The sequence below is a fragment of the Corvus hawaiiensis genome, chromosome 21, assembly GCF_020740725.1.
Source record: "Corvus hawaiiensis isolate bCorHaw1 chromosome 21, bCorHaw1.pri.cur, whole genome shotgun sequence".
NCBI lineage: Eukaryota > Metazoa > Chordata > Aves > Passeriformes > Corvidae > Corvus > Corvus hawaiiensis.
In genome coordinates, this window is record NC_063233.1 from 10,686,496 (window position 1) to 10,698,959 (window position 12,464).

At 56.5% G+C, this 12,464-nt stretch overlaps 1 protein-coding gene across 1 annotated transcript; it reads left to right on the top strand.

Moving 5' to 3' along the window:
- The first annotated feature begins 377 nt into the window (after nucleotides 1–377).
- LOC125336802 (NOTCH regulated ankyrin repeat protein) lies at nucleotides 378–3,747 on the top strand. Its single transcript, XM_048325857.1, has one exon. The coding sequence runs from the start codon at nucleotides 427–429 to the stop codon at nucleotides 781–783; it is 357 nt and encodes a 118-aa protein (XP_048181814.1). The 5' UTR covers nucleotides 378–426; the 3' UTR covers nucleotides 784–3,747.
- The last annotated feature ends 8,717 nt before the right edge of the window (nucleotides 3,748–12,464 follow it).

The window sequence follows — 12,464 nt, forward strand, 5'->3', positions numbered from 1 at the left end:
CGGGGCCGAGCGCAGCCGAGGCGGGAGCGCCCCCCATCGCCCCCTCCCTCCCTCGCAGCGCGCGCGGCGCCCGCGCCCGTCCCGCTCCCCGCGCGGAGGGGGCGTGGCCTCCCGTGCCTGCCACGCCCCCCGCCCTTCCGGGCCAATAGGCGCGCGGCGCCAGGCCCCGCCCCCGCGGCGCGTCACGGCCGTGCCATTGTTATGCAAATAAAAGGGCGGGTAAAAGGCGCGCGCGGGGCCGGGGCGCTGCAGAGCGCGGAGCGCGGGGCAGCGGAGCAGCGAGCGCAGGAGGCGGCGGGGCCGGGGCGCGGCGGAGCGGCGGCACCACAGCCCAGCCCCGGCAGCAGCACCGCCCGCCCGCCGCCGCATGCCCGGGCGGGCGCCGCCGTCGCCGTCCATGCGGGGCGGCGGGGCCGAGGCGGCGGCATGAGCCAGAGCGAGGTGTCGCCGTGCGCGGCGCCGCCGCCGCCGCCCCCCAGCCAGCGGGTGTTCCAGGAGGCGGTGCGGCGCGGCAACACCAAGGAGCTGCAGTCGCTGCTGCAGAACATGACGAACTGCGAGTTCAACGTCAACTCCTTCGGGCCCGAGGGGCAGACGGCGCTGCACCAGTCCGTCATCGACGGCAACCTCGAGCTCGTCAAGCTCCTGGTCAAGTTCGGCGCCGACATCCGCCTGGCCAACCGCGACGGCTGGAGCGCCCTGCACATCGCCGCCTTCGGGGGCCACCAGGACATCGTCCTCTACCTGATCACCAAGGCCAAATACTCCGCCGGCGCACGGTGATGCCGGGGCTGCCCCCCCGCTCCGCTCCTCCGGGGATGCCGGGACCGCTCGTCTGGTGATGCCGGGTCCCCCCCACCCCGCGCTCCCCGGCGATGCCGGCTCCCGCTCCCCCGGTGATGCCGGGGACCCTCCCCGCTCCCCCGGCCGCCAGAGCTGCTCCCGCCCCCGCCCGGGGGGGGGTTTGGCGAAGATTTGGGGCCCCACGCAGAACACGCCACCGCTTTTACATTTTTAAGTTTTTTGGTTGTTTGTTTGGTTTTTTTTAATCTTCCAAGGGTTGTTTCCTACTGTAACGTGGTTATTTTCCTCCATCTACCTCGGCTGCACTCACAGTATTCACGGTTTCAGTTTGACATCTGGGCAGATGCTTTAACACCCCCCGTTCCCTCCCCGCTAATATTTAATCCCCCTTCCCGCTCCCCTCGCTCCCGACCCTCCCATTTAAAGTGTTCTGGCTCAGAAACGAATTCATTTCAACGCCCCTCAAAAGCCACCCCGCAGACCCCCACTGGTGCCGGGGTCCCCTCTCCGGTGCCAGCCGCGGCCCCGGGCGCGTTGCCCCGTCCCTGGGCTGGGGCTCCCGGCCGGCCGCGGTCCTTCCCGGCGAGGAAGAGTGGCAAAGTCTTCCTCCTCTCCAACGTTCTCCCAGTGTTTTCCCACCGCTGACTTTTTCTGTCGAGGCGACTCCGTTGGAATATGACAGACGTGGTTTTCTCACCCCGATTGCTCCTGGGTTTGGTTGATTTTGCGTTGGGTTTTCTGCTTTGGTTCTTCCTTGGGTGTCCGAAGAAAGTCTGCGTCCTCACCCGCTCCACGAATCTGTTTAGCACACGTGAGATCCCAGGAAAAGACAATGAGTCCTTGTGGTTTTGTGTGTAAAGGGGGATTAGCAAATCCTGGACTTTTTTTCTTTTTTTAAAAAAAGTGAAATAAACTCTAGAGGCAGAGGATTTGCTTTTGCACAGAAAAGGGGCGCGAGCGCTCTCTGCTGCCTACAGAGATGCTGGAAAACTACTGAAAAGAGTTTGGGAACTTTTATTTTTTTTTCTATTGGTGAAACTTGGATAACACTTCTCAATGCAGAACGATTCACTTGACGTACGTACACTCACCCGCCTTTTATAGGAGATATATATCCCGACGTATATATCTTTATAAAGGAAAGGGAGGAAGCAGAGCAAGCCACCCGAAGGCGCATTTTGAAGTGACTGCACGTATAATCGCAAATGCTGCTTTTTTTATTGCTATGGCACAAGAACATCCATTTGGAAAATGCGGAAAAGTTCAGAAGTCTCCTTTCTCCCGCTGGTCTTTCAGCCCTCTTCTCCTCGTCTGCACTAAAGCCATCCGTATCACTGCCGTCTCCCCGCTCTTTCCTCTCGCTCCCTGCATCCAAACCATTCCGATTAAAAAAGAGAAAAGAAAATAGTTACCTGCTGGTTTATTGGGGTTGTGTCTTACCTATTTATCATGTCTGTATATATTTGTGGGTGAAGATTGTGAGCCTGGTTTTGTTTGGAGCTGGTGGTGAGTGTTTCAAAAATACGGTTTGGGATATATGCTTTTTGTTGCTGTTCTTTTTTTTTTTCTTTTCCTAGTCTTAAAACTAAAAAAAAAAAAAAAAAAATCCTAGAGTCTGCCCTGATTATTTCCCATTGCACTGAATATTCTGCTTTGTCTCTGATGGTTTCACCTGCAGTTGTTTGGGGTTTGTTGGGGTTTTTTGTTTGTTTTTGTTCTTTGTCCACTTCCACAATTTGAGATGATTTCAAAAGCTCCAGATTTAAAGAAGAAAAAGAGAAAAAAAAAAAAAAAGCCCTGTCAAAAGTGTCTACTGTTAATGCTGTAATTTGCAAGGAACTGCTTGGCCGAAGTCTTTCTGTGAGCATGGAAGGGGGTGTCCAGCACTTCCACTGGTGCTTCTGTGCGGTAGTTACGGGGTGGGAACAAGACCTTTCCTAGTGAGGTTTTATCGTTGTTACCAGATGGTTGCACATTTTATTTTTTTTTTTTTTACGTAAATGGATTTGTCACAATGAAATGTCATAACATTTATGACATGATATTAAAAAGTGTATTGTAAAGCCAAGTTCTAGATGGATTTTTAAAAAGAAATCTTGGTTATAAACCCAGTCTAAAGGGAGCTCTGTCCAGTGTTGTAAAGACAACATGATGTAACCCATATTTATATTTTTATAAAATACCTATTAAGACTGTGAATCTCCTGTGTGAATTGCTGGGTGAGTTGTTTAAGAAAAGTATTGTTCCTTTCCAGACTCCTGGAGCTTTAGACACGCTGAGATTTTTGGGAAACTGTACGTCGGGGAAGGGGGTTTGCTCTGAAATTGTGAGTTGATGTATTTTTACATCCCTTTGTATTTTACTGAAAAGCTGCTGCCCTTCCTAGTCCCTAGAGTTTCAATTTTCTATGCAACCCCCACACCCCCGTCTCTCTTGATCCTGAGAAGTAAAAGGGATGCAGATTGATTCAAATTGAAATGAGGGTCCCCCCACCCCCCTTGTTGGCTCATCGTGCTGCTGACCCTTCACGCCAAAACGGGGAGTACAAGAAAAAAAAAAAAGAGGCAGGTGGGGGAGGCTCTTTCATGCATGACTGGTTGCCTTCCAGCAGTCATCTTTTTAATTATTATTATTATTTTTGTAAGAAGAATATATTGATAATGTCAGTGAAATAAGCAGACATTGAAGCTGATGCACAGATTGCTCCAGAAAGGAGTTTTTCTGTAGATTTTTCTTTAGATGCGAATACCTTTTTTAATTATGTTAATTAATGTTAAGAATTTTTAGGCTTATATTGAAGCTGTATGTGGGTCACTATATGATCATTTCTAACTGGATAAAGTCTGTACAGTACAGCATATTCCTGAGTGTATGATATAGACCTGTAGCCCCAGAGTGCGAAATTTATAAATAAATTTTTCATTGATCTTTTTATAAAAAAAACCAAACCAAGGCTTTTTTGTTTGTTCTTTTCCATGTGGTTACTGGCAATGCTGGGTGTTTCCTGTGGTGGGGGGTGGCTGGCTGGGACCCCAGGTGTCTCCTCTGGTGTCAGACCTGCAGCTGTTCTGGGTTTGAATGCAGCCCGGGAGCTGGATGGCTGGGGTGGATTTGGGGGGAAGTGTGTGGCCCCTTCCCACAGGCTGGAGGAAGTTCCCTGCACTCAGGGGTGTCCTGGGTTGCCCCGTCCCAGTGTTCAGAGGCTGGTGGAGGGGTGATGGCTCAAACCAAACCCTGGTGCTGGATGGGCACGTGCTGTTTGGGACATTCCTAAAGATGCTACTTGTCCCCAGGAAGTGAGGGCAGAGCTCAGCAGCCAGTCCTGGGCCTGGGGAGTTTGGGGTGCATTTTCGGGGCTGCAGCCCCAGCCTCTCTGGCTGAGCACCCCGCAGCTCCCTGTGACCATTCCCAGCCTTTTGATTCGAGCGTGGGCCCCAGCAAGGGTTTGCGGCCCCTCGGGCTGTGGAGATGGGCTCAGTGGTGTCTTCAGCTGCCCCCAGGAAGGGGCACAGGGTGAGGGTCAGCATGGCCTCTCCATCCCCAAAGGCTTCTCTGTCCTCTGGCGTGGCTCAGAGGGGGCCCGCGGCCGGAGCTGAGCTCTTCTCCTCGGGAGGCTTTCCAGGCAGGACCGGCTGCTCCGGGAAGGGGGAAGAGCAGAGGCAGCCCCGTGCCTGCACTGGTGGGCCCTGCCCAGGGCCAGGGCTTTTAAGGCAGGATGCAGGCAAACCTCCCTCGCTGGCAGCACTGGGGGGTCGGATGAGGCTTTTTCTCTATCAATAATTCTGCCAGCTCTGCAAATGCCTAAATCCCAGGGAACTTTGTGCCTGCCCAGTTTGGCTCTGGGTGTGGGTTCCCAGGGATGTAAGGAGTGGCGTCCTGCAACCACAGTGGGGAGGAAGCCTGGAGAAAAGGCTCAGTGTGACCTTTCCAGGTTGGCCAAACTCCACTCCAACGTGCCAAGCCCCGTGCCATCTGCTGCCAGCACGGGCCAGTGCCTGGCACAGACACAGCTGGTGTCCCCAGGTGCCCTGGGGACACACAGCCGCCCGGGCAGCAGCCCAGTGTGGACAATCTGAGTGCCTCGGATGGATTTGAGCAGGAGAAAAAAGATGATGCCAAAACCCTCAGTCACAGCCACTGGTGGTCCTGGGGGTCCTTCACCCAGGGTCCTGCGGCAGCTGCTGACTCCAAATGTGTTGGGAGGTGTGGGGTGAGCACCGCTCCCCTCTCCTGCCATGGCACTGTGTGACAGTGACCACCAGCCTGTGCCACCGAGCCTCCCAGTGGCTGTGCTCCCCAGGGCACACGGGGTTACACCTGCGGGTGGGGATCATCCCAGCCTCATCCCTCTGCGCTTGGAATGCTGCAAAACCTCATCCTGGCGCCTGCATTGGGATGTCACAGAGCTGGGCTCACCTGGCTCAGCTCAGCCTTGCAGCTTCTCACCCTTCACCTTGTCCCAGGGCCCCAGAGAGCTGGGCTGGGCCAGCCACCACCTCAAGGAGGGGTTTTTCTGGGGAAACGCAGCATTCCTGTGCATGGCTCCTCTCCCCACAGTGGATGGGGTGGGCTGGGGTCTCCAGCAGCCCCTGATTTGGGTACCCCCCTGGAACCAAGCCCAGCAAAGCCACTTTATGCTCCCCACATGTGATGGCCCTGGCAGTGGGGATGTGCTGAGGGCGCAACTGAGGCCCAACCCCAGGGCTGAGCACCCCGGGGAGCAGCTGCCCTGGTGCCAGGCTCTTCCCAAGGCCTGTGGCCACCCTACTTTGCCGCTTTCCTCTGCAGAAACCCTGTCCAAGAAATCTAGGAACTTCAAAGACTTGGGTTTTTATCCCCTTTTTTTCTTTCTCTTTTCTATTTTTGTTCAAATAGCACAAAAATATTGGATGGTTTGGTGGCGTAAGCGCATTCTTCTGGCATTTTTGCCTGTCCCTGGCTGCGTGTTATTGTCCGTCAGCCGCATTACGTAGGTGCTGTTGTTCCAAGAGAAACCAAAGCAAGAATTTGAACTTTCAAGTGCTTCCTGCCATTGTCTTTTGCTTTTGTTTGTGCTGCTGACTCCAAACCAGATGGATCGGGCTCCCCTCCGGCTGGGGGGCGATGGGAAGTCAACACAGCCCGGCGAGGTTTGACAGCTTTGTCTTCTCTTCTATTGCCCTTCATCCGTCAAGCCCGGCCATCAGCGCTGAATCGGCCGCTGCATATGGATGCGGGGGAGGAGGTGGGATTTTATTTGAATTTCAGGGAGCTTAACACAGTAAGTAATGAATGAGAAAGAAAGACAGCGAGCCGGCGAGCAAGAGGGGACAGGCTGTAATCAAAATTCAGGACATTTTAAATGGATGCTTTGTTGGGCGTTTGTATGACTATGATAATGCCACAGCCCGACAGTCCAAAGAGGAGTTACCTTTTTTAACAAAAAAAATCACAATCAACTTCTGTTCGGTGCTGGCGAGGAGCTGGTGGCTCGGGCTGCCCAGCCAGGCTGGCGTCCTTTCCAGACTTCAGAACTTTTTGCCCCTTCTCAAAGCTTTCTGGGCTCCGTCTGGATGGATGGATGGATGGATGGATGGATGGATGGTCAGCAGCACCATGCAGGACAGGACAGCTCATGATTTCAGCCTGTTTTTGCTGGTGACCCAAAGCTGCTGCAGTATTTGGTGCTGGGACTGGGTGCAGAGGTCCTGTCCCCCATATCCATCCCAGGTCACCCCATTCCTGCAGCATGGAGTAATTTTTTGCTCTTCTTGGGGTGTACACGAGCTTCACACACTGCCATGAGGTGAGCGTGGGATTTTCAGTGCCATCCCCCATGCCCTGAAATCACTGCCACTGTACAGGCCCCCATGCTTAGAGGACTGCGTCCTCCCCGGGATGCTCCCAGGCCTGGGATGTACCAGCACAGTGCAGGCAGCTCCCATTTCTCCTTGCTGCAGCAAGTGCTCCCAGGAATGACACTGCTCCATTGTGCAGGAACCTCTTCCCAAAAGCTCCTCAGCTGCCATGTTCCTCTGCCACCACGAGCACCCATCTTGGGTTGCCCAGGGAGAGGTGACCTCTGGGTCTCACCCTGGGTGGGACACAGACCTGTAGGTTTGGTGGAATTTTTGTCTTTTTTTTGTTAACAGGTTTCTCCTCCTGAGAATAAATGGTCAAGCAGGGCAACGTCGTGGTTTTGGGGAGGACAGTGGATAGGATTTGGGTCTGGAAGGGTGGAAGGTGCTTGGCTGGAGGAACTGAGGGATGGCAGGGGGCCTGGGTGGATCACTGGGGAGGGATGGGGAATAGAGGCCTGATGGGATGGATGGGTAAGGGGTGGGTAGAAGAATGGAGAGAGGCAAAGCTGGACAGCTGGAAGGATGATGGGGTCAGGGATGGTTGGGACAACTGTTTTAACTGGAAACTCCTCATTCAGCCTGACTCCCAAGAGCATTCTTGTGGCTGGGAGCAGACTCTGGGGGCAAGCCAAGGAGAGCAGCACCTCCAGCAGCACTGTCAGGTGGTGGCAGATCTCAGCCCAGCTGAGCTGGTGGTGTTCTCCTGGCTCTTTTTAGGAGGAGGCTCCCCAGAAAGGGAAGATTCCCCAACCAGCTGCATGTTTATCCCGGTAGGATGGCTGTGGCTCTGCTGACCCCTCCTCAGTGGGGCATGGAGGACCCAGGCATGAGCACAGAGCAGTGGCAGAGTGGGCCCAGTGAGCAGAGCCCTGCGCAGCACTGGCTGGAGGGGACGTGGACAGAGGGGACATTGGCTGGCCAGCACTCCGTGGCTCTGCTGTGGTGCATTTGAGGGGCAGCTGAGGCTCAGCCTTCACATGGAGCCTGAGCAGCACCCTGGGACTGATGGTTTGTGCTCTGAAACACGACAGCACAATGAGCAGATCCTGGCTTTGAACGAATCCTGTGACCAAGGAGAGCCTCTGCCTGGAAGTGGTGACTTTGCAGCCCCCTCTCTCCCCAAGACTGCAACCTTGTTTCCTCCAGGTGGAAAATCCCTTCTCACCCATGTGCAGTCCCCAGCAATGTTCTCACACATGAATGCAGTTGCACAAACAGGCTCTGAATGTGTGCAGCCCTCAGGGTTTCCTGCCCTGGACTAGACTCTGATGTCTCCATGTGGTCATCCCGCCAGCTGGGGCAGGAGCTGGGTGGCAGCTCCCTGGACTCCTGATTTCCTTTAATTATGTCTAAACCACTCAGTCACTGAGTGGCTGGAGGGCTTTCCCTGGAGTGGGTGCAGGAGCTGGAGGCACTGGTTGCAGTGTGCCCTGAGGGTTTCCCTGGGTGCCCCATCCCATGCCCAGTCTGCCCCTTGGAGAGGAGTTGGGTTTTTCCAGCAGCCCAACACCCTTAGGGAACTGGCAGGTGCAGTGACACTCACTGGGTCCCTCGCTTGGAGGTCACAGATGGGGGACCCCAACGCCCTGCTCAGGGACCTGGGGCACCTGGTGGCCCGAGGGAGCTGGGCTGGGGTCACAGGAAGGTGCTGGCTCAGCACCCACTGCCCGCCTGTGCCCAGGATCTGGCGGGCACAGGGCAGCCCTGCCCTCACTCCACAGTGCCAGGATTGGGCCTCGACCCCCGGCACAGTGCCCAGACAGGGAGCCTATCCCCAGTGGGTCCCCACATTGCTCCCTGCTCACATTCACAGCTACGGTGACAACTCTGAGCCGCCCCCGTCCCATTTTCCACTCACTGCTCCCCCTCATTCAAAGCCTCTGTCCTTTTAAGCTATTTTTTTCCCTCCTATTCATTTCCCGGACGCCTCGATCCTTTTCTCCTGCCTAGCCCCTCTCCTGAGCAGCTGCTATGCTAATAAGCATGAGGCAGAAAAGGGAGCGAGCCTTTGCCGGGCTGGGGAGGAGAGAAAGACCCCAGAGCCCTCCAAATGCTAAATAAATCCAAGGCTGGAGCAGCATCCCCGAACAAAGAGGCCTGGCCTCCCCCCTCTCTTCCCCTCTTCCCAACTCCACCACCTTTTCACATTCAAATCCATTAAACAGCGAGCAGAAAGACCCCGAGTATTCATAGCATTGCATTAAAGAGAAAGCCCCGTGGTCCCTCTCCATCGGGGCCGGGCGGAGGGAAGGGCTCTCCATCCCCGCCGGGCTGGGAATCGCCCGGCTCCGGCCCCTGGGCTCGGCGGAGGGAGGACAAAAGCCTCTGGCACCGCACAGGGAGAGCATTTGCCTTTCCCCTGAGATCCAGGGTTCTTCCCCACATGGGACTCTTGGGCTTCTCCAGTGGGATGGAGCCCCTGGTTCCTGCAGGCAGTGCTGGGGGCTGCACTGGAGCCTGGGGGTGCAGCAAGATGGGGCCTCCCACGCCTCCTGCCCTCTGACGGTGCTGGGGAGTGCTACAGCAATGACAGGGCAGTGGGGACACCCAGACCTGAGGGTGGTGAAGATCTCTCCCAGGCAAGGGCAGGTCACTTGATCCTAGTGATGGGCGAAGAGGGAGAGTGCTCCTGCAGGGCCAGGCACAGCCAAGGGCGCTGTGGTGGTGCCCACCAGCCCCCGAGCAATGACCAGCCACCGCTGTGTCACCACAGCTGGTGCCTTCCAGCACAGAGGGTGCCTTGGGCTGGTAACAGAGATCCCTTTTGCCAAAATTGATGATTTCATACCCACTGTGCCTATTTTACCCTGAAGTCAGAGCAGCTTTCTGGTGCAAAGACCACAGATCTCATTCCCTGAGCAGGAGGAGGCAGGGTTAGAGGTGCATATGCAGTGGGCTCCCTATCAACTGCTGAGGCTGGTGGTGGGATGCCTGAAAGGATGGGACTCATCTCTGGAGGAAAAATAGGTGGGCGTTTTCTTCTTCTGCCTTCTGGGATGGAAATGGACACTCACCTCCAGGAAGGATTTCATGCTCTTCTCAGGGACTAATTTTCTGCTGGAATCACAGAACTCCAGGAGATGGGGCTTTTAGTACCAGATACTGAAAAATCTTTTAAATTCGTGGATTTAACATGCTAGGATTGAAGCTGTCTGAGTGATGTCAGCTGGACCATGGAGACCATGAGATGGTCACCTGTGATGCTCAGGAGGCAGCAGTGCCTGGGACCCTCCTGCACAGCTCGGTCAGTGGGGTGGGATTCAGCTCTGATCGTGGGGGTCCATCTGAGGGGGCATCTGGGTTCCACTGTGGAAGAAGGGGAAGGCTGGCAGCACATAGAGCTTCCCTAAGCTTGTTTTACTGCTTGAGATGTCCTGGCATGTCCTTCCTGGCCTCTACCCCAGGTTCTGGAGCCATCCCAGGTGTCCTGGGCACCCTGAAGCGTCTCAGCTGGCACACTGCTGTCTTTCAGTGCCTGAATCCTGCTCTGCACCAGTACAGTGAGGAGTCTGGAAGGTGATCAAGGCTGCCCTGACAGGCCACCTCTGTGGGCTCAGCCATATCCCACCCGGGGCTCCTACATTCGTGTTTATGCGGTCACCAGGGCTCCATCCTGACCATTGCAGGTGGGGGGTCTTCTAAGAGACAGCACAGTTAACAAGCAGTGGGGCACCACCAATTCTGCTGCCAAGGCTGTGGCTGGAAGTGCCCCAGCCCTTCTCCAGGTCTAGCAGACCCCACCCTACTGCAGGCTCCAGCCTTCCCTTGTGCTCTGACGTCTCCAGCCCTGCAGGATGAGCCCCACAGCTCTGCTGGGGCGAGGGCTGGGAACGTCCCAGAGACACGAATTGCCCCACATTGCTCCCAGACTAGTCCAAGGGCTGCCCCAGCTGCCTCCTCATCCTCGTGGGGCCGGCTGGGGACACTGTGTCCTGAACTGGCCGGGCTGACCCAGGGAACCTTCAGGCACCGCGGCACCGCTGTCTTCCATCGTGGCTGCACCTCGAGGAGCGTGGTGGGACCATCCTGGGCCGGTCTACCTGCGGCAGCAGGTGGGACAGGGGTCCGGGGCGTCTCTCCGAGGGGTTGGCCGGGGAGAAAGGTCCCTGCTTAGCAATGCAGGAATGCAGGTCGGGCTGAATGCGGCGGAGGCGGGTCTGATCTGGTGCCCCACTAAGCCTCCATTCTTTCCCAGCCGGTGCATCTTGTATTCAGGCTGCCTGCTCCTAAGCAGAGCGTCTTTAATCCTTCCCTTGTCTCCTCCATTCCCTTTCAGGCCTTTGGCCAATGGGAAGGGGATGAGCAGCTCTCTGCAGGAAGGAAATTAAAAGCGAGGAGGAGGGTAGGGAGGAGGAGAGCGCGGGGAGGGGGACTTGGAAGGGGAGACAATCCTGGAGTGGAGATGCCAGTCATCGGGGTCTCAATAGCCCCATTCACCCTGCCCAGCCACACAGAAAATCAGGGTCACCAGGATCCATGCCCTGCCTGGAGACAACTGTTGCTTTATTCTTTTTAATTGCTGGAAAACGCAGAAAAGTTCACTTGTGTGTGTGGCTGGCCCCGGTGGGGGCTGCGCCGGGGGGCGCGGGCGGCGGAGGGGCGGGAGGGACGGGGTAGAGCCCGACCCGCAGCGAGAAGGACACAAAAAGCCGACGCACGTGAGGGTGGAGGCTGCGACCCGGCGCGGCGGAGCAGCATCTGCACGGCCGGGCAGCCGAGCGGCGGCTCGGGCACCGGGCGAGCGCCGGGACGGGGACAGGGCGGCATCGCCCCCCCGGCATGCATGGGAAGGGCTCCCGGGGTTTTGGGGTGGAGGGACCAGGCAGGGAAGAGCCGTGCAGACAGACATGTGTGGGCAGATGTGTCCCCACATCTCCGGGCACGGAGATGCCTGGTTGATGTTTCTGGCTGGAGACGCAGAGACCAGGCGGCTCGGAGCACGCAGGGGACATCCAGTGGCACACCGACACCCAACCCGAGGGTGCTGACACAGCTCCCAGGTGGACATAGGGCTGTGCCATCTCCACTTTGAGATGCTGCTCCAAGTGCCACCCCAGTCAGGTGGAGGTTCCGCCTCTGCACCCGCACAGCCATCCCCAGGGATGTCCCAGAGAACAGCTCTGGGGAACCAGCTACCCCAGCTGCCCTCTCACTCTGCCATCCATCCCTCTTGCTGTCCCATGTGCCCAGATGTGGCTGAGCACCAGTCTTGACACACAGGCCATCACGGGTTGTTGCCACCCATCAGCAGCCCAGCAGTGCCACACTGGCAGCTTGGCAGCTGCCCTCCAGCTCTGATGGGTGATGAGTGCCAAGGGACAAACTGGGAGAGGACACGAGTGCCAGGGCCAAAGATGGAGCCAGTCCCATCCTGCCTCCATCAGGGACATCTCTGTGCACCCTTCCCCAGGCCTCCTGTGAGCCGGGGAGGATTTGGGCCTCTTGCAGCCTTCAGATTTGGGTTGCACTTCCTTCCCCAGTCCAGCCTTGTCTCCCTTTGCTCTGCCCTTTGCTGAACACTCAACTTTCCTGTGTGAGGAGCATCAGAGATGTGCTCCCAAGCACTCCATGACCCACGGGACACAAGACAGTGTCTTCTGAGGTTTCCCTGGTAACTATGTCCTCTTGCAAGTCATAGAATTCCCGACTGGTTTGGGTTGGAAGGGACCTTAAAGTTCATCTTTTTTCTACCCCCTGCCATGGGCAGGGACACTTTTCATTATCCCAGGTTGCTCCAAGCTCCATCCAGCCTGGCCTTGGACACTTCCAGGGATCCAGGGGCAGCCACAGCTTCTCTGGGCACCCTGTGCCAGGGCCTGC